At 51.4% G+C, this 22,997-nt stretch overlaps 8 protein-coding genes across 8 annotated transcripts; 5 read left to right on the forward strand and 3 right to left on the reverse strand.

Moving 5' to 3' along the window:
* Positions 1 to 342: 342 nt before the first annotated feature.
* BKA58DRAFT_47792 (uncharacterized protein) lies at positions 343 to 2,464 on the forward strand. Its single transcript, XM_046175337.1, has 3 exons — positions 343 to 602; positions 752 to 2,164; positions 2,221 to 2,464. Exons 1-2 carry the CDS (start codon positions 364 to 366, stop codon positions 2,139 to 2,141), a joined length of 1,629 nt encoding a protein of 542 aa, XP_046021584.1. The 5' UTR covers positions 343 to 363; the 3' UTR covers positions 2,142 to 2,164; positions 2,221 to 2,464.
* A 1,241-nt stretch (positions 2,465 to 3,705) lies between these two features.
* BKA58DRAFT_346587 (major facilitator superfamily domain-containing protein) lies at positions 3,706 to 5,786 on the forward strand. Its single transcript, XM_046168433.1, has 8 exons — positions 3,706 to 3,960; positions 4,010 to 4,271; positions 4,320 to 4,413; positions 4,466 to 4,591; positions 4,649 to 4,791; positions 4,842 to 4,956; positions 5,004 to 5,184; positions 5,243 to 5,786. The coding sequence occupies exons 1-8, from the start codon at positions 3,782 to 3,784 to the stop codon at positions 5,559 to 5,561; spliced, it is 1,419 nt and encodes a 472-aa protein (XP_046021585.1). The 5' UTR covers positions 3,706 to 3,781; the 3' UTR covers positions 5,562 to 5,786.
* A 303-nt stretch (positions 5,787 to 6,089) lies between these two features.
* On the forward strand, positions 6,090 to 7,948 carry BKA58DRAFT_47836 (FAD dependent oxidoreductase). The gene is made up of 4 exons (XM_046175338.1): positions 6,090 to 6,518; positions 6,582 to 6,871; positions 6,950 to 7,523; positions 7,594 to 7,948. Exons 1-4 carry the CDS (start codon positions 6,251 to 6,253, stop codon positions 7,869 to 7,871), a joined length of 1,410 nt encoding a protein of 469 aa, XP_046021586.1. The 5' UTR covers positions 6,090 to 6,250; the 3' UTR covers positions 7,872 to 7,948.
* Positions 7,949 to 8,024: 76 nt separating this feature from the next.
* On the reverse strand, positions 8,025 to 10,699 carry BKA58DRAFT_448982 (fungal-specific transcription factor domain-containing protein; the record flags this gene model as incomplete). Its single annotated transcript, XM_046174295.1, has 6 exons — positions 10,592 to 10,699; positions 10,141 to 10,526; positions 9,988 to 10,073; positions 9,300 to 9,937; positions 9,066 to 9,092; positions 8,025 to 8,997 (listed from the first exon to the last, which is right to left on the reverse strand). Exons 1-6 carry the CDS (start codon positions 10,663 to 10,665, stop codon positions 8,025 to 8,027), a joined length of 2,184 nt encoding a protein of 727 aa, XP_046021587.1. The 5' UTR covers positions 10,666 to 10,699.
* A 245-nt stretch (positions 10,700 to 10,944) lies between these two features.
* On the reverse strand, positions 10,945 to 11,900 carry BKA58DRAFT_392951 (haloacid dehalogenase). The gene has a single exon (XM_046171047.1). The coding sequence runs from the start codon at positions 11,744 to 11,746 to the stop codon at positions 11,018 to 11,020; it is 729 nt and encodes a 242-aa protein (XP_046021588.1). The 5' UTR covers positions 11,747 to 11,900; the 3' UTR covers positions 10,945 to 11,017.
* Positions 11,901 to 11,909: 9 nt separating this feature from the next.
* BKA58DRAFT_392952 (FAD dependent oxidoreductase) lies at positions 11,910 to 14,392 on the forward strand. The gene is made up of 7 exons (XM_046171048.1): positions 11,910 to 12,427; positions 12,483 to 12,564; positions 12,615 to 12,975; positions 13,030 to 13,336; positions 13,389 to 13,620; positions 13,676 to 13,765; positions 13,813 to 14,392. The coding sequence occupies exons 1-7, from the start codon at positions 12,266 to 12,268 to the stop codon at positions 14,115 to 14,117; spliced, it is 1,539 nt and encodes a 512-aa protein (XP_046021589.1). The 5' UTR covers positions 11,910 to 12,265; the 3' UTR covers positions 14,118 to 14,392.
* Positions 14,393 to 14,744: 352 nt separating this feature from the next.
* BKA58DRAFT_323032 (ADP,ATP carrier protein) lies at positions 14,745 to 15,879 on the reverse strand (the record flags this gene model as incomplete). Its single annotated transcript, XM_046167893.1, has 2 exons — positions 14,745 to 15,698; positions 15,763 to 15,879. 2 exons carry the CDS (start codon positions 15,877 to 15,879, stop codon positions 14,745 to 14,747), a joined length of 1,071 nt encoding a protein of 356 aa, XP_046021590.1.
* Positions 15,880 to 16,229: 350 nt separating this feature from the next.
* On the forward strand, positions 16,230 to 18,240 carry BKA58DRAFT_47894 (MT-A70-domain-containing protein). Its single transcript, XM_046175339.1, has one exon. The coding sequence runs from the start codon at positions 16,440 to 16,442 to the stop codon at positions 17,919 to 17,921; it is 1,482 nt and encodes a 493-aa protein (XP_046021591.1). The 5' UTR covers positions 16,230 to 16,439; the 3' UTR covers positions 17,922 to 18,240.
* Positions 18,241 to 22,997: the final 4,757 nt, after the last annotated feature.

Consider the following 22,997-nt stretch of genomic DNA (forward strand, 5'->3'; position numbering starts at 1 on the left):
GTTCGAGTCCCACTCTGTTCAGCATTCGTCTGGCATTGTCAGATACTCCAGGATTTTTTTTGCGCTATTGTGTGGTCCTTGTGGGGTATTCTTCACTTGGTGGAATCCCTGCTTTTTATTTTACCATGCCGCACATACCGAGGCCCCTTACATATCTAATCTAGCCTAGATAGGAGACATCTTGTTTTAAGAAAGTAGCGGGAATAGCGGGTTCTGCCTTAGGCGTCCTAGCCGCACCCTCCTTGCGCGCCTTTCCCGTTTATCCGACCTTCCAGGCTAGCGCGCAGTAATCTTAGTTGAGCTCTATATTTTGCTCACAGATACATGTTAAACTCTCACTTATAACACGTACTGTACTATCCAATGCGTCTCTTACACATTGCGGACGATGAACGCCTCAGCCTCGTGGAATTCATTGAAGATGACATCCCACCGTACGCCATCCTTTCACATACCTGGGGCCCAGATAGCGAAGAACTTAGCTATCGCGACATGATAGACGGGACTGGAGAACAGAAACAAGGCTATCGCAAGATTCGTTACTGTGCAGAGCAGGCTTTGCAAAATAACCTAAGATACTTCTGGGTCGATACATGCTGCAGGTTAGTTTTCCATACCCATCGTGTTGGCTCAACTAACAAGACTTTTAACAGTTAGTGATTTCCCTTATTGCTACGAAGTAGTTCGTCGCAAGCTGTAGCCTTCTGTATCCGCTAACAGCTATTTCACTATTTACAGTTAATAAATCCAGCAGCGCTGAGTTAACCGAGTCAATCAACTCCATGTTCCAATACTACAGACAGGCCATCGTCTGCTATGCCTATCTCGAAGACTACCCCGATGGCACATTACTCAAAGAAGGACTTTCACAATGCCGATGGTTCTCTAGAGGCTGGACGCTACAAGAACTGCTTGCTCCAGGGATTGTCGAGTTCTACGCCCAAGGATGGAGATTCGTCGGAACCAAACACGACCAAGCCGCCGCCATATCCAGGTTCACCAACATACCCGAGTCCGTATTGACCCACGCGCGGAGGGACATCATAGCCGAACAATCAGTTTCTGCTCGCATGTCATGGGCTTCGCAACGACAAACAAAACGAAAAGAAGACATGGCGTACTGCCTCCTCGGTATATTCGACGTTAACATGCCGTTGATCTACGGCGAGGGCAAAAAGGCGTTCCGACGTCTGCAAGAAGAGATCATCAAGCGCGACAACGACCTCAGCATCTTCGCCTGGAGCAGTGTGTCGGAGCATCAAATCAACAGCCTCGTTGAGATATTTGCAAGCTCACCGGCCGCTTTTGAGGATGTGTTTGACACAGGCGTCCACAAACACCAACTAGCCGAGTTTTCTGTCACAAACCGAGGCCTACTGCTTGGCGGCGACTTCGAAATATATGGTTGGTACGGTGAGCGCGGTTATACCGAAGTTCCGAGACATTACGTCCTTTTGGTCGGGGAGTCGAAAAAAGACGACAGCAGTATAGGCATCTTTCTCCGAAAATGCGGTCCCGGGCTGTTTTGCCGCATTGGCGGTCTACCTTTGGCCAGGCTGCCGCATAAATCTATCACATACTCCGCGCAGGAACTCATGCATACAGTCTACCTCTCAACGGATGCCTTCCTTAAACATTCAGTTAACCGTCTGGTGTCCTTTCGTCTCGATGCGCTCCATATTCCCGTACAGGAGCATCTGCGAATGCGATCGGTGGCTCCGCTGCATGCATGGGATCACTTGGACAGGATGTTTCTTATTCCAAAGCCCTCGAATCACAATGCAAGCCAATCGGTACTGGCTGCTCAGTTCAGCGTAACGATAGCGGGGTATACGGCCGAGATGGTCGTTGTCTGTCCAATTGTCTGTCCAGCTCATCACGAAAAAGCTCCGAAGGTCTTCCTTGCGAAAGATCATCTTCGCGAGACGAGATTGTTGTTCAAAGACAAAGCTAGTAAAGACGGTATCGTATGGGAAGATTTGGTCAAAGAACTACCAAAGCTTCCGCTCATGAACAGCTGGATTTATGTCAAACCCAAGCATACCTTCAAAATCAGCGTTGATCTGCAGACGATCGATATAGATACCGACTGTGGGCCGATCAGTGTTAGAAGCCTGACTTCATCAGTCACACGTGTATAGACTTAGCCTGGCTGAATACCAATGTGAGTATACCTCGCCACGATACTGCACCTACCATACAGTGACTCAAACTTGATAGCGATAGTCTTCTCTCCAAAAACTTCAAACAAAAACATGTCACCCATTAAACTCTCTGAGATGTTCTAGTAATCGAACAATACAAACAGCAGCGACGCTGATAGATTCTCATCGCTCCCACAAATAGCTCGCCATCAACGATGATACAACGCCGACTTCCAAGGTTGACTCTGACTGACCACCGTGCGCATTTGATAAGCAATCCTTGAGGACGGATGATGCCTAGATATCTGCAAGCCAGGCAGGTGCAAGAAGGTCCTGGATCATCATGTTCGACCCCATGCCAATGACCACGGTGAGTGCGATCTCACTTGAGCAAAAACCCTACAAGCAACACATATCGCGAAAACAATGCGCCGCATCCGCGTATGATGCAACCCACAGCATGCGCCAGCATATACCATCCTCCACGCCCTCTCATCGTACATCGCTGACTGGCCGATGTTCCAGTGCAGAATTGTCGTAATTCGATGCAGACGCACATTGCTTGATCGCTGGCGTCAATCGAGTTTATGATGTCTAAGGTTGGTCAACTTAGTACATACGGCCATAGGATCATGGAAATTAGTTCTCCCTCGCGATCCGTCAGAAGCTACGGTGCCGTTCTGAGGTCAATTTACTATTTTCGGAAACGCAACTCTGTCACTTTGGCACCCCACCACTATAGCCACAAATGACTGTTAACGGCCATTTGTACTCCTGAGACCTGTCGCCTAGATGTGCGCATGTTCGCGGTCGTGGGCTAGGAACTTGAATCCCTCCCCCCATTGGAAGAAAGGGTTGTACAGTAATACTAGTGGCTTGATTGGTGCGCGTGTTTAGAAGAGTGGAGGTATCTCCACACCCCGCAATTCCAACACCGGCGCTTCTCGTCACTCCCAACAACGCTTATATTGCGCGCAGCTGCCTTTCGGTTGTTTTTTGAGGACATCGATTAGCTTTCTTAGAGCTCACAAGCATCCTTGTAACGTTCAGACTCGTGCCTAGCATCCACATGCTCATAGCGAATAGGCTGTAAAGGCTCAGAGCAACTTGAGAAGAGCGCGATGGCCGAGCACGGCTACTACCCCATGCTCACAAGAAGGGCTTAGTGACACAGACGGCATGGACGGAAAATGGACGCCGTTCTCGGTTGGCAAGGGTAACATTGCCGGAGCTTGTGGGCTAGCGCTCGAAACGGTAGCTATAGGACGGACTGGGACAGCAACACAATACACTATTGAGACTTACACGCGAATTGACGAGGAAGTGGACCTGGTTTTCGACTGCTGAGACTGGTCTCCCAGATATCTTTCGACCACGTCATTACTCTTCACTTGTCGTGAATATACACAATAATAGTTTTCGCGGTTTCATCCATGCTCGATAAGCACGTACTCTACGAGTCGCCCGTATGATACCATGTCTAATCAGTCGCGCTACAGACCGGGCCGGTGCAATGCTTATCTGGAGTAAACAAGGGGCACCATCTCCCAATCACGTTGCCGGCCGATATTCTCTAGCACTCAAGTCCTACATAAAATAGAAGCGTATCATGAACGGTGTTCAGTAAAAGTTTTGTCATGGATTACTCGCAGACTAAAGACGCCAAAGACGCCAAAGTGAAGGACACGGAGAATGACGGTGGTGAGGACATCGCGATCGGATCGCAGGAAGAAGTTATTGATTACGACTTTCTGCGATCTTGGAAATGGTCGACTTTGTACCGGAGCGTGCTATTCCAGATGGTGATGTTCGGAGCGTAAGTAATCCTCTCAGCGACTACCATCCGGATGCTGAACATGATTAAGGCTTTCATTGGTTGGCCCAGCCATAAGTGATGCTATATCCAATCTAGGAGGAGGCGGTCTGTCTACGCCATGGCTAGCGAATCTTGCGAATTCGCTGAGTTACGCCATGAGCTTCATCAGTACTATCCTCGGAGGCCCCATCATCAACAGGATAGGGATCAAATGGGCGTGCTTCATTGCGGCTCTTACAATGCCCCTCCAAGGATCTGCGTACTATTTAAACGCTAGATTCGGCGTCGACTGGTACCTCATAGCATCCAATGTACGATAATCACTCATACATACAAAGGAAACATACTGATGGGGCCAGGTTATCAACGGTCTAGCGGGTGGGTTTCTTTACGTCGGCGAAACGACGGCCATGTTATGCTACCCAAGGCCAGAAGAGAAGGGTTTATACCTTGGTAAGCATCTGCGTGCGACCTGAAGTATGATTATTTCACTAACCTCTGACAGGCATCTGGTCGGCTATGCGAAGCTCCGGAAGCTTGATCGGTGGCGCGATAAACTTTTCCACGAATTCAGACAGAGCCTCTGCTGGAGGCATTGCATGGTCGACATATCTGATCTTTGTTGGGTTCGGTACGTGGCGGATACCTAGGCATCTGCTCTGAGTGCACAGTTGTTAACCAATAGCAGAATGCACTGGAGTTCTCTGGGCACTGTCATTGTCCCCCACATCCCGAGTGCGTCGTCGCGATGGCAGCAAAGTCCACATGTCGGGAAGGGTCACTTGGACGCAGGAATTCGTTGCTCTGTGGAGTTATCTACAAAGCAGCAAGGTAAGAAAAGAATTAATCTTCGAACTTCGGAGCACCTAATATCATGCCAGGTCTGGTTGATCTTTCTGCCCTCGTTCTATTCTTTCTTTTACGGAGGGACGATGGGTACCTATCTCTCGCTACACTTCTCGGTCCGCGCACGCGCTCTTTCATCTTTTCTTATCCGTAAGTATGGATTCTGGGAACCGCTGACTACATGCTGACTAGTACAGCCGCTATCACGATTCCTTCGGTCGTCATATTCGGCAAACTTCTAGACAGTCAACGGTGGCCCCAACGGCCCAAGGCATGGGCTGCATTCTTGCTCTGGATCTTGCCACAAACCGGCTGTTTCATCTGGGTCGCTTTTGAGTACCACTACCTCGGCGATAGATCGGCGCTGGATTACGAATCGTAAGTTATCTCGCAGAGAGGCATGCCCCAGTGTGACTGAGACTGATTTGAACAATAGAGAATCTGGTAGATGGGCAAGGGCATACGTGCCGTACCTTATCATCTTCGTGAGCGGCTACTGGACGCAATTGACACTATATTGGATTCTCGGCACATTCTCCAACGACATGGGTGATTCTTCACGGGTGGGAGGCTTGTTTCGCGCATTTGAGACGGCGGGCCAGGCAGTTTCCTATGGTCTGAGCTCAGCGAGTAGCATCGCTCCTGTGGTTCCGATCTATGTGAACTGTGGTTTGCTGGTTCTTACTGTGCCTAGTATGGTCATGTTGATCACCAAGATGCCCAGGAGACCGTTGAGCAATGTCACCACTGAATGAAGTTTGTGTCGCGCGTGATGGCTCTCAACAGAAGGATCGCAGACGCGTGTGCCGCGAGCTGGAATTTGGGAAAGCGTCTTCAGGGCCCCGCTGTGGATAGCAATTATCAAGTCGTTCAGAACATCTATCATAATAAAGATTGTGCCCTTACTGTAAAGTTGTACCCTGCTAACCGGACTGTTTTCCTATACTTATTCGCACGACTCCTTCTCTAGCACCCGAGCAGCCGTTGCTGATGGATATTGTCCAGTAAAATTGCCCGATCATCTCGCATCTGATGCAGCGTTTTCGGTGAAAGGTAAGACCGGAGAGCTTTTCCAACACTGCGTTTGCTATCACACGGAAAAATAGCTTCTAAACCGGATTGTGCTGCTCTGAACGGATGTTTGGTTGCTGGGCGGCAATGTCAACTGGGTCCTTATCGGTGACCGGACCGGAGACCGGCCCGGTCGCAATTGCCTAATGATCACCGTCTTGCGCAGCCACTTGAAGCTAAGGACTAATGTTCTGGGCTTACGTATTCTATCTGTCTGATTAAAGTACGCAAGTTCCCAGGTTGGGTACAGTAGAAGCGAACCTGCCCTGTGAATGACTAAGCGTGAGTACCTACATAGCCCACCTTGCACTTAGGATAATTCCGTAAAACTACCACCAATATATGCATATGATTCACACCCTACATCTCCAACATGTCTTTTCCTGGTCCTGGCGTCAAACCTTTCCCCGTAGCGGATGCTGTTCCCTCATATTGGAGAAAACAAGTTGGGCCCATCGACAACCATCGCAGCACTGAACATCTTCCCACGCAGGTTGATATTGTAATCATTGGCGCGGGGTATGCTGGAGCATCGATTGTGCATCACATAATCGAAGAGTTTGAGCGTCGCGATCGCCCAATTTCATCAATACTTATCCTTGAGGCACGCGAGGCCTGCTCTGGCGCTACCGGACGTAACGGTACATATCATATGCCCTTGAGATCCAAGTTCAATCTCGCACGTACTAAGTCTGAGAATCTAGGCGGTCATTTAAAACCAGATCCTTTGTCAAGAGCGGCCAGCGTACTGGAGACGCATGGGAAAGCGGTCGCGGAGCACGTGGCTACATTCGAGGCCCGCCAGGTCGACGCAATCAAAGAACTTGTTCGGCGTGAAAATTGTGACTGCGACTTCGAAGAGACCAGGGTCACAGATGTCTGCTTTTATGAAGCCGGTCGCGATAAAATCAAAGCTGACATCGCGAAAATCGCTAAAGCGGATATCTCAACTGCGAAAGGGATAAAGTTTACTTCAGGCAGCGAAGCAGAAGAGGTATGTAGTGTTGGGAGTTGAACATCTTGATATGCTTCGTTGAATCGTTTCTTTGGAGAGGTCTGACTAAGCCCATAGGTTTCCGGCGTTTGGGGTGCAAAGTCTTGCCATACATATAGTGCCGCTCGTTTGTGGCCTTACCGACTTGTGGCGCACTTGCTACAAAAAGCGGTATCTATGGGTGTCAACTTGCAAACACATACCTCAGTAACATCCGTCTCGGCAGCCGATGGAGGCGCAAAAGATCATCATTGGGTCGTGAATACACCGCGCGGCCCCGTCAAGACTAGCATTCTCGTTTATGCTACGAACGGTTACACGTCTGCTCTCGTACCGGAGATGAAGGACAAAGTCGTCCCAGTGAGAGGCATAGTAGCGCGCTTGGCGGGCGAGAATGCACCAAGAATAACTGATAGCTATATGATGCGGTTTTCCGACTATGAGTACGACTACATGATTCCTCGACCGGACGGTAGTATCATCGTCGGGGGCGGAAGGCGCGACTACTACAAAGACTTGGACGAATGGTTTGATGTATCCGACGACAGCAGACTGATGGATGGCGCCCGGCATTACTTTGATGGTTACATGCAACGGCATTTCCGCGGGTGGGAGAACAGTGGTGCACACACAGAAGACCTCTGGACCGGTAGTAAGTGTCATGTCTGCACCAGCGTCCACGATTGAATGTTTGAGAACTGACTTATCTTCTTCCGTGTTAGTTATGGGCTATTCCAACGACGGGTTCCCTTATGTTGGTCCAGTCTGCGAAAAACCCGGCCAGTATATGTGCGCAGGATTCAGCGGGCACGGTATGCCGCAGATTTTCTTCTGTGCGAAAGCCGTCGCTTCCATGGTCATCACGGGCGATGCAGAGGATGTGGATCTTCCTGTGCCATACCGCATCACCAGGAGTAGATGGTACCAGCACAAAGAACATGTGTCTCTCAAGATGTGGCAACAGATTGCGGAAAGCGAGCCTGCTCAAGCACGGTTGTGACCATGAGATAAAACGACGAGTTGGGACCTGAATTGTACCCATTTGCAATGCGAAGATTCATCCACCAACTTTCACACGCACCTTGTTGGCGAAAAGAGTTAAAATAACGCCCTTCATCGCTCATACATTGGCGATTCTAGCGTATGCACAACGTCACTTCGGTAGCCATGAAAGGCTCTCAAAGAACTCCCTCTCTGTGTTACCATGGTCATCAAAGTCCGAGGTGAAGAACGCCACGCCTCCATCAGAGTTGAGTAGATCAAAATCGAACGGATAGCCATCAAGGGGTACATAGCTTGGCATACTGTCCACTGTTGCATCCGCTCCATTTGGTGTCATCCTTGGGCCTTGCGCTGTTGCTGCCTGTACATTCGCATGTTCGGATGCTAAAGGCCCAAAACGAGGATTCGTGGTCCTTTCCGCTTTCTTATACCAGTTAAGAAGACCGTTGTAGCCTTCTTCAGCTGAATCATTCGCTTCCGTGACTGCAGGTTGACTTGGTAATGGATTGAAAACGTGAAGTCGATGCAGCGCCGCTTCCAATGTCTCTAGGAGCGACACTTCTGAACGCGCGGAATCGCCCGCCGAAGCCATTTCTCTGATCGCTTGAAGACCTATTTGTAGGGTGTTTGCGAACTCGTTTGTACGGTAACATATGCTATAGGCGATCAAGACCAGCAGAGACGCGCGGCAGGAACTATACTCGGCATATGACGACTTTGCAAGGCCCATGTCGCCCGTCTGCATGATTTGACATGCGCTGATGACTTCCTTCGCAGCCGCAACGCAGTCCTGGACCAGGAAGTCCCACTGTGAATGGGACTCGGATGCTTTCCTCCGGCGTAATTCTGGGGATGCGGCATTGGCGTCCTTGGAATGTACATGGGTCCGCGCCTGACGGTGCGCGAGGATGAAGGGTCGTCCGATAAACATGTGCAACAGGCAGCACTCCAGTCGAGAGTGAATCAATGCGCGGGATTTTGGTAACTCTGCTTGGTGGTTCGCGGTTGGCAATAATGCACTCCCGCGAGGAGGCGACCAGGGTCCTTGCAGATCCGCCTTCATGCGCTTGATACGATTCAGAATCACCCCGACTTCAGCGTTCGCACATGTTCGGAGACATGATCTTGCAAAACATAGTCAGTTGATTGTCTTCTATTTCTGTGTATCAAGAAAGTCTTGATCTGGACTTACATTTCGTGGAGGAATGCTTCAGCGTGCCTTGTGAGCTTGATTGATTCCAGGAGACCTTGAGGATCGAAATGGTCATCATTCATGAGGTGTGTTTCAGATCCCTGAGGTAAATCTGCATCGATATCGGATCTTACTATGGATATTGGGCGGCCGTGGTATATACCAATTTTTCTAGTAGGTCAGATTTGTGAGCAAGAGGACGAGGTGGTATCGGAGAGTCAAGAACCAACAAACCTTTCCATGCAGTACACTGTCCACCAAATGCGACGCCTGACTTCTTTGGTTCTCGCATCGAGGACGTTGCGCGAGACCTTTCGGTGCATTCCGTTTTGTATGGCCACCTTGATAGCCAAGTTTAAATAGATGTAACTCAGCCCAGATGCATCAATGGGTAAGGAATATAGTCCGAGAAGCAAAAGTACTTGGACGCTGAGCAGCGAGCCAGCGTGGATGACTTCCGAAAGAAGCTTTGCTACGTGACGGTAAAAGCCGGATCCAATTTCGAGCTCCCAACTACTCTGAACTTCGGAGTTTGTTGGAACGCCCGTGCTGCAAGTCTTGTGGCGATCGGGTGATTCTAAATGGACGTATTGGGTTCCGACTGCCAGCACCATCAGTACTACACATATTGCAGTAACATCTTTGGAGCGAAGTGGGATGGGGTTGGTGTATATCCTGTCTAGGATGTCGTCAAGCCAGCGTCGGTCTACATAGTAGTAGACGCTTGTGGCATGATTGAAGAAGACATTGGTCAAGAAAGTGGCAACCGGACGGGGTGGCACAACAGCAAGAATGTCCGAGATCGAAGTCGAGGCTGGATCTGCCTCGCCGACGCGAATAAAATCTGGTACTCGCGTTACGTTTTCTGAATTCTGATAGATATGGTGAGCAAATGGGAATAGACTAGGCTAACCGTACGTACCTGCACATTGGCTTTGGCCATAAGTTCGTCTATATTGCGTTTGATGTGCATGGAAAAGTTCCAATGGGAGAACTCGCCTGAGTAATCTGTACAGCGACCAAAGCTCTCGTCAGTGTGCCTGCGGAATTACGAGGAGGTTTAAGAAGCACGTACGGACCGTCGTGCCGTCTACGCGGTCAATGGTACAATCCTCGTCTCCAATATCAGGGCTGTCAGACACTTGAGCATTCACCGACAGCTCGATAGACTCGGGTACGATCGCGTTCTGGTCGCGTGGTGGAGTGGGCGAAGACAGGGAATCGCACGTGCGTTGTAGAGAGACGATATCCAGGGCGAGATTGGGAAAATGGTGTTTGATTATGAACTCCATGCATCGCATGCGTTCCATCAGCTCATTGGGCGAGTCGGGAAGGCCCGGTCCTCGCTTGTCCACTGCAGCAGGTGCAACATTGTATCTACACGGTCGCCGCAGATGGCGACAGCGTCTGCACGGTGACCCGTCCTCACATTTCTCTTTGAGACGGCGACACTCATCACACCTATGCGATGCTTGTCAGTCAAGACTCTACCCCGCGTTCTTCGGCGAGACAGTGGTGGGTCTTACGCGCGAACTGCTCGTTGTCGCTCTTCTGCCGCTAGATGACGCTTCTTGGTGGGTCTTGGAGGCTCGACGTCCATAGCTCGAACTGAACAAAACAATACTAGGTATGAGCTGAAGGGATTGGGTCGGCGGAAGGGCTTTGAGCATACGTCGTGAGTTCGCAGCTGTCACCAACGCCCACCTACTGAAGCGCGAGCGATAAGACAGCTGAATGACGCGCAATGCAGCGACGTTGAAGCCGTCCAGCCACCTGCAGGGACGCTCCGCACAAAGCTTGTCCGTTATCGGTTAGTAATAGCCCCGGCTTATCACAGACGGCGATACACCTGCTAGTCCGCATCCTGACAAGAGATAATGGCGAACATCGGGCAAAACGCAGGGAGGGGTGTATGGGAAAGGGCATGTGGAAATGAATATTCTTTGCTGATGTCATTGAGACTTCTCTACAATCTGCTGCGCCATTTCTATGAGACTTCCAGCCACCACCTCTAATTTCACATCACTAAAAACGTCGAGACAAGCTTCCTTCTCGTACACCGAGCTCCATGCTCCACGAAAACCAGCTTTTGTGGCCGCTGCGACATCCCACATGTGCGCGGCAGCGAACCATTTCACATCGTTTGCTCCAAGTCGTTTCCGTACAGCCTGATAGGCGAGCAGAGCGGGTTTGGCCACGCCTATGTTGTCGCAACTAACAAAATTCTCCAGCGGCATGTCTACACCGGCGCGCTCGAAATAGCCTCTGACGCGTTGCACATCCCCGGTGGTGAAACACCAGACGGTAAAGCCGTTGTCGCGCAGCAACTGGAACGTCTCCTGACAGCCAGGTCGCAGCTGTAAAGCGGAATAGCCTTCGATGCATTGTTCCCGCTCCTCTTCAGTGGCTACAGCCCGAGTATCGGCGATGCCACAAAGACTAAGGGTACGGTAAAATAGTCCTCGGAGAACATCCTTATAAGGCTTGTAGCTTTCGGAGATGGACAAGAAGGTGAATTCCAGCTCAGCAGCTGTCTGCCAGGTGTACCCGAAGTGTTGCGGGGTTATGTGGTGATGGCGAAGTTTTGCACCCAAGACTGAGTCTATGCGTTCGTAGTAGGCGTCGAACGATACGCAGGTGCCGACGACGTCGAAAACGACATGCTTGAGAGGCTGTGTCATTTTGACTGTTGGTATGGTGTGTGATGACCAAAATCAAGGAGCTCGACAGCGGTTGATGCAAGATATGTCGACTTGGCATAAGGAGTAAAAGACTCATGGAGAACAGGCCCCTGCGTCATGCATAGTACTCTCATCGTTTGCCATAGTGAGTAACGGTACCGGTAGATGATAGAAGGCCGGCCCGGTCTGAGGTGACTGCCGCAGCGCTCGGGCCAAGTGGTTATCGATCGCGACCGGATCGCTTACCCGGTTCTGCCACTAACACATAGGTACCTAGGTACGATAACGATGAGCAATATTCTCAGCAGACTCCGGACCGGTGTCATTGTCTCTCAAGCTCTAACTTCCTAAGTTGAAGTGGTAAGCTCGATAACCGGGCTAGGTACCCGGTCGATTTTCGAAACAGCTCTGGAGCGGTGTTGGACTGCAGATATGAAAACGTGTACTATGTGGATTGCCATGCGAAAAGTGCTCTCTGCTCCGCTGTAGAAAGTAATCAGTCGTTCTCAATTCCTCGACATGGTTTTGCCAACTGCCAATCCCACCAAATCCTATTGGATCGAGGCTGCGAAATCGCCGTTGCGCAACTTCCGCTCCAGCGAGACGTTACCAGAGGAAACCGATGTGGCAATAATCGGCGGTGGTTACGCCGGCGCATCGACAGCTTACTGGATCAACAAAGTTTGTGACCGCACCAAAATGGGTTGTCCGCTCATTAAGTCTGACGAGTGGTTAGTACACAGATAATGCTTCCAGGCAGCCTCATGTGACTCTCCTAGAAGCTCGTGATATTTGCGGAGCTGCCACCGGACGCAATGGTGATGGCACTTGCATCTTGCCCCTTGGAGAAAAACCTAACAACGAACAGGAGGACAATTGAGGCCGCATGCTTATTCCCGCTATACGAAATGGTCGAAACGATTTGGCCCCCATGGTGCCATGGAGCTTATCGAGCATGAGATGGCTCATTTGCCGGCATTTAGGGATCTAACTGAGGAAGAAAACATCGCGGAAGAGGTCTGTCTCAAGTTCGGAGAAACGTTCGATGCTGCTATGACCGATGAGGCCTGGACGAGGCTCAAGGGCGCACTTGAAGCCATGCGGAGGGATCATGGCGACGATCATGAGATCGTCAAAGTATGCAGAGTGATCGAAGATGCACGCGACGCGGAGGAGTTTACGCAGATGAAGGGTGCTCTGGCTGCAGTGGTACATCCTGCAGGGCAAATGTCGGTTCCTCTCGATTGTACTGCTCCCACGCAACCCTACTAATATCGTCTCAGATGGCCATACAAATTGGTGCACGCGCTTCTGCGCATCGTTCTGGAGAAAGGCAATCTCAATCTGCAAGCTCATACCCCAGTCACTGATGTTTCAGCGCGAGACGCCGAGGGCTGGATCACAGTCAAGACTGAGCGCGGAACCATTCGTGCCAAAACAGTCGTCCACACGACAAACAGATGGGCTTCTCATCTTCTTCCTGAGTTCAGTAATCTTATACTGCCTGACAGAGGGACTATTGCCGCGATCAAAGCGCCTCCGGGATTCATAAAGCATACTGGTGCCCAGCATTGGGACTCAGTTGTCAACGTAAGGCTTACAGATGCTCTCTTCACAATCAATGACCCGCTGACGAAGACAGAATTATCATCTCCAGCTCCCTCCACCCTACAACACAATCATCATTGGAGGAGCAAGGCAGCTTCTTGTCCACAAGCCAGAAGATTGCTTTCCCAACGATAAAGAGGATCAGCAGATTGCCGGAGTAGCTGCATTCTACGAATCTTGGGGTGCCTCAGACGTCGCAGGCCCGCCGGATGCAGTTCCCGCGGGGCTCAGCAAGGAAGTTGACGAAGGCGGTTGCTGGACTGGAAGTAAGATATCGCCATGCCAGTGAGCTTGACGTACATTCGGCTGACTAAAATGCAGTTCAAACCGAATCTGCAGACGCGTTTCCATTTGTTGGTGCGGTGCCACAGCGGCCGGGCCATTTTATTGCGGCCGGATTCGCGGGACACGGTAAGCTTCTCATTTGCTGAGGATTACAGACAAGCTGACGATTAAAGGTATGCCTCGCGTGTTGGGTTCAGCTGCTCACATCACGCCTCTTGTTCTGGAGTCGCTTGGTGTCGAATACAGCCAGCCTCTCATCGCCGCTTCATTTCCTCCACTGCCTCAACCGTTCCGCACCACCGCTGAACGGATTGAGAGACTCCAGGATACGAACCTCAGTGCGCTCACTGAGGAGTACAAGCAGAGCTGTGAGGAGAGTGCGAAGAAGCCATTTTGCAATACTGCGAGAGTCATGTCTGTGCTTACGATTCCGCCCTCATGGGATGGTGGCCACCAGCAGGCCATGGCCCAACTATAATGTGAATGTGTGTAGTTTGGAATAAGGCGAGAGTGTAAGGACATAGCCTCGGCAAACCTCTACGGTATACTTCGAGCTATCTTCTTACTTCGACTTCGAATACTTCTATCTCCAAAGCTACTAGACTTTGCGAACAGATAGTATTCACTAGTTAGAACTAGTACTATCTAGTACTAGCTTCTAACTAGCTCTTCTCTATATAGTTCTAGCTACGCGCTCTTCTAGCTCTGCGTCTGCTATTCTCTCCTCTTGAATATAGAACCTATTCAACCAGCTTCGTTCCTATGCTTGACGTCTGCCTTACAGAGAGTATTAGAGAAAGCATAGTTAGGTACATAACTACTAGCGAATGCCCGCTGTTGTATCTATCTTAATCTTTTTGCTCCTCTTTTTTGCTAGTTTAGAATAGCTACTTTGACTAACTCCTCGATATCTATAATAAATACTTATCTACTACTGCTAGTTTTAGACGAGGTAAATGCTAATAACTTCGATAAGACATTCTTATAACAGTTCTGTGTCAAGGGTGTTTACTTCTAGGCACATGAGGTATCTGCTAATAGGCCATTTCTGCACTCTTGCAAAGGTCTCTTCCTGTATCTTTTGTGCCTATACAGAACCCTAATCTTATATCCCTAAATAATACTTCCCCCGCTCATACGCATAGAAGCTAACGGCAGCCATAGGAACAACCTTGACATATCCAATCGTCAGCCCCACAAAGAATCCTTTGTACCCTCTCTCCATGTATATTCTCCTCGTAACCTCCGGTATACTAAGCCGATGCCCATCGCCCACGACACCACCAACCTGCATGCGCCGCCGTATGACTTCCAGAGGATAAGACACAGTCTGTGAAAAGAAGCCTGCGATACCGCCGCTCGTTAGCTCAGCCCAGTAGCGCAGCTGCGCGGGCTTATGGCTTGTAGTGCTGGATTCCTCGCGCGAGGTGTTGGGTAACGTGGTATACGGTGCGAGAACGGGTATGCGCAAGAGATCGGACATGGAGTCGTGAGCGAGGAACGAAGCGCCTGCGTAGGGTATCATGCCGAGGAGGGTGGGTGTGAAGCCGCGGAAGAAGTTGGAGAGGCCAGAGCGCGGGGTGACTTTCTCTACGACTTGTGTTGCGGTTGCGGTGATGGGGCTCTTCGGTTGTGATATACGTGGTGCTTGCTCGGCGTAAATTTTGCGTACGATGTCTGCGAGACTGCTGCGGCCTTGTTCGCTGGTTTCGAAGGCGAGGCGTACGCGGATGACTTCCAGTGGATATGTGAGGAAGACGCTCATCATGCCTGCTAGACTGCCTGAGAGGAAGCGTCGACCGGGAGTTTCCTGCGCTTTGTTCTTTATTATGCGTCCGCGTATTTGCTCGTAGGCGAGGAATTTGATGCCCGCGTAGGGGAAGATGCGGAGGAGGGTTGCCGAGTGCCCTTTGAAGAGCCCTCGTACGCCGGTGCTGGTGTAGATGTCGTGGATCGCTGTGGGGAAGCCGCTCCATGAGCCGGCGTACTTTGCGAATTGGGGATTGCGGGTTTGAAAGAGGATCTTGACGCGGTCGAGGGGTCCTACTACGGTCTTTGCCTATGAAATGTCAGCATCCGTATTCGGGAAGTCATTTCAGACGTAGAGGAATGCCTTGACATACAGCGCACCCTGCGAATCCACCCGCCAATCCACTCTTGATCAGGTATTCCATGCTATTTCTGTCCATCTTCTGCCTCTTCGGTTCCATATCTGCGCCTCCTTCCTTCTTTGCCGACATGGCAGCGTCATGATCGGGTATTGTAGTGCCTGCGCTGTTTGTTTGCGCCGCAGTTGTGGTCATGATATTCGCTTTCCTTCCGTCATAGCGGAGGAGATCCGTGGACATTCCAGAACAGACGTGCGTGGGGTTACCGCGACATGAATATCGTGTGTTTGCGCTTCCTTCGGTGTCGTTGTTTCGCGTGGCTATGGCAAGGCACGTGTTCTGGGGGCGTGGGCGTGGTCGCGTGTGTGTGGATTAGAAAGCAACGCCGTTGTGTGGTTTGGTGTTTGAGATGCCGCGATGACGTTTACCGAGGCTGATCTGCTGTTTTCGGCCGGTACTTCGCCCAGACCGTTCATCCGACGCTACCCTTCGAAAATGGTTTCCATGCAACACCACGACAACATCACGAGATCTCAGATCAGATATCCTACGTGAAGTGTGTTTACGATAGCACGCGATGATTACTTGGTGTGTTGTCGATGAGATTGCAAACGGGAACTAGCTATGACGTAAGACTGTAGAATGGGTAGGAACTTTCCATTGCTGTTTTCTCTCTTCGATTATCCCTCGTCATGGCTTCGTCAAATCCAATCATCTACCAGAACGCGGAGGCGGACGTCATTCTGATTGACATACCGACTTCTATCGCAGCAGCACAAGGCGACCGCTCGGGTGTGCTGCTCTCTACTGCGCCCTTGGAAGCGCCCATCGAATCGAAGGAAGACTACCGACCCAAGGCGAAGAAACATAGAGCGAACGAGACTCAAGCCCAAGGCACGGTGACTACGCAGCATGTCAATCACCGCAGTTTGCCACCTGTGACAGTGGCAGAAGCCTCCCAACACGAGTTCCATTCTCTGCATCTTGACGACCTGCGGTACAAGGTTCTCGCTGAACATGCACTCCGCAAAATTCGCGCGCAGGTTCCAGGACCGTGGTGCGCACAACGCAAGTTAATGACCCTAGAATCAGTCCGTGGGAAGGATGTCGCCATGGACGTTGATCAAATTTCTGAAAAAGAGCTCGAGTCCCGAATGAAGGAGTGGGCTTCATGGAGCGAGAGCAAGGAAGACGATACCGCATTCAATCTGCAGCAGATGATGGCGTCTCTTGGCGCAACTTCCGAGGTCGCAGAACCGGCCACTGTGGCACCAAAGTGGATCATGTCGTCCTGCCCTGCCCGTGAGACTGCAAGTAACACACGGGTCGCGGAAACGGTCTCGCCAGACATAGGGGCACAAACCGACCCGTGGACAGGCGCCTTCCACAACCCCAACCACCACTCCCTGTCGCTATCAATCGCTCAGAACACGTCGCAACCTGCTCAGCTGGGTCCCGAGTATCGTTTCACCGTACCACCTCGATCCACATTCTTCCTCAGCGATTCCACAGCGTCGGAAGCCTTCCGTACCTCATTTCGTGAACTCACAGATGAGTTCACCCTTCCACGACACTTCGACCTAGTACTGTTGGATCCACCATGGCCCAATCGTTCAGCCAAGCGGAAGGGGGCGTACGAACAAGTCGGCGGCATGCCGTACCTCAAGAAGATGCTGTTGAGCATGGATATCGACAGCTATCTGGAACACAATGCGCTGGTCGGCGTCTGGATCACGAACAAGGAGGCGCTGAGGGAACATGTCCTCGGCTCTGGTGGACTGTTTGAGATATGGAACGTGGGCTTGATCGAGGAGTGGATATGGATCAAGACAACAACCAAAGGCGAGCCCATGTTCGACATTGATAGCGCCATGCGCAAGCCCTATGAAATTCTACTGCTAGGTCGCGCAGCCCCGAACTCATGGACGACAATGACACACGCGCCAACAGTCAAGAGGAGAGTTATTGCTGCTGTGCCAGATATCCACTCACGAAAACCATGTCTGAAGCAGTTACTCGAACCCTTTCTTGCGGATCCGACTGATTACAGCGCGCTTGAGGTCTTTTCTCGGTACCTTGTCAGCGGATGGACGTCTTGGGGTAACGAGGTACTGAAGTATAATTGGGATGGCTACTGGGCCCCGGCTAGAAGCACCGTGGCCTCTACGAAGTAGGGTTTCATTTCGCTGGGACATGGCATCTGTAGTGGCAAACCGTAGTTGAGTGGTATGTGCATCTCATGCAAGGATAAAGCTGAACACCCTGGATCCTAGGTTGACGTTTGCATACCTACTTCGCATGTTTTTTGTCTTAATGTAGGCTGCAGATCTGTTCAGGCCTTTCCTTGTATGAGGTACGCGTGGGAACCGCAAGTTGGCTGATCTAGACCGACAATGGTCTGTGGAAGTATGCGTTGCTCTGATGAATAAACCACGTGGTTTTTGAGAGGGCATATCAAACGATCATTCATCCAAAGGATGAGATAGTAATTGTAGTATAGTGTAACAAAGATGAAGACATAGATCATCCGGCCAGTTATTCATCCGTTCATGTAGATCTGAACTACAGCCATAGCCGATTACCCGCCTGATTTGCATCTACAACCACATGAACACACATCTCAACACACACACTCAAACACTACCATATCCACAGATCAGCAGGTATACTCGAAACGGTAACTGCCGAGACCCTTTACTTCCTTTTGCGTCTCCACCATGACGCCATCTCCCCACCACCTTCTCTACACGGAAATGCCATTTTCAAAATCAAGAAACCGGCTAAGAAGAGATCAGGGTCTTGAAAAGCCCACTATATCTCCACCGCACACTGGAGAAATGTATGGAGCAAGAGGCAAAAGAGTGTGGACCGTGGAGGTGCACTTCCACAGCTCCGCCCCACCACCCCAAATCCTACCCCACGTCCCGAGATAATGACTGCTACATCCCCGGAAAGCGGAGTATTCTCACTCTCGCAAACTGAAACAGAGTGAAGCAGTTCAAATGCCGAATCAACAACAATAACCGCGGCACGCATGAAAAGTCTCGACCCCGTGAGGCGAATTCACATGTCAAGCCAGGTGTGGCGTGGGGAATGTGCAAGCGCCCTCCGCCCTCGTGATGTGATGGACACTGTGTGCGCCCCGCGTGGGGTCCATTGGGGCAAAACTAAAGCAAGTGACATATGCACGACATCCAGACTAACTAGCATCTTGTCTTATCAAGTAGGCGAATGAGCGGAAGGGTACTACCGCGCTGTGAACTACGTGCCGTGGGGAAGGAGAGGAGCGTTAAGTGAAGCGCCTTTGTCGCTGCTTTCACAGTGCATGGCAGGACAGGACTGCGAGGCAGAAATGGGCCGATCGGCGGAGTTCACTTCTACCTGGGTCAAGCAGGCTACAAGCTTGATTTTACGCTGGAGGTCGTCGCCGATGAAGGACGTAGAAGAGCAAAGGCATGGGGCGTCTTGTAGGGCTCACCCATGGCCCGGCTGTCTCCCAAGTATGTCCATCTGACAGATGCATACCGACTCCGACTACGGAAGTCAAAGGATCGGCGTACTTGCATTCTAGGTGTCGCACTGCATGAAGCACAAGATGGAGGTGAGCGGTGTTGGGACGCGATGTCCAGGCGGTGAGTCACCGCTTTTGGGGTTTCCTTTGTCTACAGGCGCGATATGGTGTTGTTGGATTTTGTTGCGATGGGCTGGGAGGACGCTGTGTAAGCCTTGTGATGTGCAAAGGTGTTGGGGTTGTAAGGCTGAGTAGTTGATTGCCTGGCATGCTACGTGGTGACTGTGCGTTTGTAGGAGAGAGGTTTCGCAGAAGTTTACCCCTCCATCGTGGGATCTGCATGTGTGCAACGAATGTCGAACGTATGTCCCAATCGCTGTCAAAGATGGCGAAATTCATGTTCAATGAGACTTCCCTGTCACAGTATGAGTTTGACGATACGATAACCGTAGTCGCACCCAGTCGCACCTGCCAGATCAATGTAGTTGCGTACCCTACTGCAGCGCCAACGCGAGAAGTCACTACCACGCCCGAGTACGTATCAGTATTTCCGCACTTCTACGGGGCGACAATCCGACAAGTGATCTCGCACCAGTCGAGCATGTGCATCCCCGCGTCCAGTCTTCATGCTGCAGGTAATTCTCCGCCCAACATCAGCCACCGGAATTTCTCCCCTCATCTCTAAACGGAAAAATTCCAACCGAAAGCGACTAACGACCGTGTACTTTACAACCACGGATGATCTCTGTTAGAAGCCACCCTACCTGCCTGTCGAGTACCTAGTGACATGCAGCTTCGATGCAGGGCGATGGTTGATCGCAACGGCGGTCTAGGCTGCGAGATTCCATGGTACATTTCATTCTTGCCAAAAAGCCTACTGCCGGCTGCACTTCCCAAAGGGGAAAGTGCAAGCAGTCTGGTAGTGTTTGCAAGATGGCCCTGGATTCCCGGGCTTGCGCGTCCGATAGCAAAGTAATAGTGTGAGGCCTTGAATCTGTGTTTTCTTCGCTTGAACCGTTCGTACCGCTCAAACCGCGGCCGTATTAATTTCTTCACCACGGATCCACTCACCGCCACTGCACGGTATGTGTTGCATGAGCTGAAGCTCCAACACCTGCTCCACAGCCACAGCACCCGGCCGGTTTTCGCCAGCACCCATGAATCGTGGGTTTGCAGTCTCACGAAAACATGTCGGAGTTACTTCTTTTGTTACTCCACTTCGGAGCGCTGAAATTTTTACCCAGTTGAGCCGTCTTATCGTTCGGATCCACATCGGACCTTCCATGTGAGGGAATGACGGGCTTCTAGTCGAAGGCTGTAGCCGCACCATAAGCACGATGATGCTACCGGCCCACTCACGTGCAGTTTCACCGAGATGGAATTTGTTGACTTCGTACTGGTATGTGGATATCATGGCAGAGACTTTTGGCGATGGGTTCACGTTTGCAGGACTGCAGGAAATAATAACGCCGTGGCCGACGTAGTGCGGCTCTGCTGCCCGACGACGTCATTTTTGAAGTTTGGTGATGGCATAGAGACTTGATGAAGGCAAGTGATACGGGGTTGGTATGGGGTCGTGGATGGGGTCAGCGGCACAGTTGCTTTGTCGGCCTTGGTTGTGGGACAAACGTCGTCATGAACAGGTGCTGTTTCATGGGTCGGCAGACCCTGCAGCGTGCTCGAGGTTTTGCAAACAGCCAGGTGGTGCCTTGCATGCGCACTTGCAAACAGGGGAACCCTCCTGGACGGTTAGTTGAAGTTTATTGACAACCTTCCGAGCTTGGTCGCCCGCCCGCATTCTGTGCAGCAATAGCTGGCGGGCTAGGAGTAGCGGGAACGTGGTCTGGACAGCTGGCCGACCTTCTGACCGAATCGCCAAAGTGACCAAACTGTCATCACGGCGAGAAAGTGACCGTGGTTTGAGGGTGAAATGGAACCTCGGCAAAGGTAATATGGGTGTTGCTCGACGCGAGGAGTCGTGCACGAGCCCGCTTGAACGGTGGCGCATGGAAGAATGGAAGAACCTTCCACACTAGGCGGACGGACTCACGATCCCCAGTTTCCTGAGGGAGCACAGACACTTTTCTTCACCCGACCCCAGATTACCGGCAGAGTGTGCAGGCTGAACGGGTCGCGAAAACGTGGAGATGAAGCAGGGTGCTGTAGTGCTGTATCCAGCCGAACGCAGACGCAAACAATGTAACCGACAGGGCTGACCTTCGTACTCCGTTTCCTTTATGGCGTTTGCGAATTTATAGGCACAAAGGGCTTATTTGGGGATACCGTTGCAGTAACGATGCGAACGGGAGGGTGTGCTCACTGCATGCGACGGACATTACAGATCTCTTCTCAGCCTCCCGCACACTGCAGGTCAGCCGTAAGCAGTTGTCGTTTGTGCAACGTGAATGCACGCATTTGGATCATGATAACGCAAGGAAAGTTACTGGACTTTGTTCGGGGGCAAGACGGATCCGCAGCGGCTGCAAGTATGACTCCTGCGAGGCGTCTCACGGCGCGATAATGGCGGTTGTGAAAGTGTACATTGTATGCCGGGCCGGCATGTACCTCGCTACACCAATTGGTGGCAATGCTACTTCGCTTCGCGCGTCGTAGAGTATCTGCCGGCTATGGAACGCTACTCGTGGTGAAGTTGTGAAGGGGACCCGCAGGCTAGAAATTGTCTCGGAGGGCTCGAGTGGGGAAGACCCTGAGATCGTCGGGATGCATGTGATGGCGACTAATGCACCCCATGAGCTTGACCGGGTAAACCTCGATGCGAAAGGAAAGCACATGTTCCGAGGGTTCTTTCTTCAGACTGGGAGAAGCTTTGTGGATTGGTTTCGTTTCGAAACAGCGAGGATCTGCTTCCAAGCGTGTGGTCGGCGAAGGGACGGGGGCAAAACAGGTGGCCACTTGCGACACATGAATCAGGGCGTCAAACAGCCGGACGACGGTTTGGGCAGCATGCGCAAAAAACAATCGATATATTCATTTCACAAGACGCACGGAGAAGCGGACAGCAACCCGGGGCAGGCGTTTGGGTTTCCTTTTGCGGATGTTAGAAGCCGCCGGATGAAAGCGTGGGGAGGGCAGCTAGGGTCTCCCTATGCCATCCCCGAGATGATCTTCTGACACCAAGCTTACTGCATCTGGGTATGCGATGAATTTTATCCTCGCGGAGACGGGCGTGGCGCGAATGAGCCGTGGGGTGGGTAACCGCTGTCACTGTCACATCCCTTGTCCAGGTGCTTTTTCAGGATGGACTGCGTCCAGGATTAAACAAGCCGGGTTTCTAGACGTGACGAGGCAGGTTTGGAGAGTTTAGCAGACAGCAGAGCAGGCAGCAGACTCTGCCTGCTGGACGAGTCATCGTTGCATTTTGCATGTGCGCACGTCGATAGGGCCAGCGATAGACAAGCGTAGACAAGCGACAGCCAGGCGATAGGGCGAAGGATGGGCTGCCATGTCACGGTCTTCGAGCCCCGACAGCCGGGATGGACTCGCAGGCGCAGCGGAGCATACGGGGCTGACGGCTGCGGTAGCCAGAAATGGCAGCCTTTGTGAAGGGGCGGTCTGAGCTGCGTGGAAGCTCCGCCAACCACAGTGCACCCCCTCCAAAGAGCGGTCGCTCACCGACTCACAACAAAAGGCAAATCACAAAGCGCCAAATAAATGCGTTTCATGCGGACCGGAGCGAGGCGTGGAGGATTGATTGTTTACGGCGGAGGATATATGGAAC

The sequence above is a fragment of the Alternaria rosae genome, assembly GCF_020736505.1.
Source record: "Alternaria rosae strain MPI-PUGE-AT-0040 chromosome Unknown BKA58scaffold_10, whole genome shotgun sequence".
Classification (NCBI taxonomy): Eukaryota; Fungi; Ascomycota; class Dothideomycetes; order Pleosporales; family Pleosporaceae; genus Alternaria; species Alternaria rosae.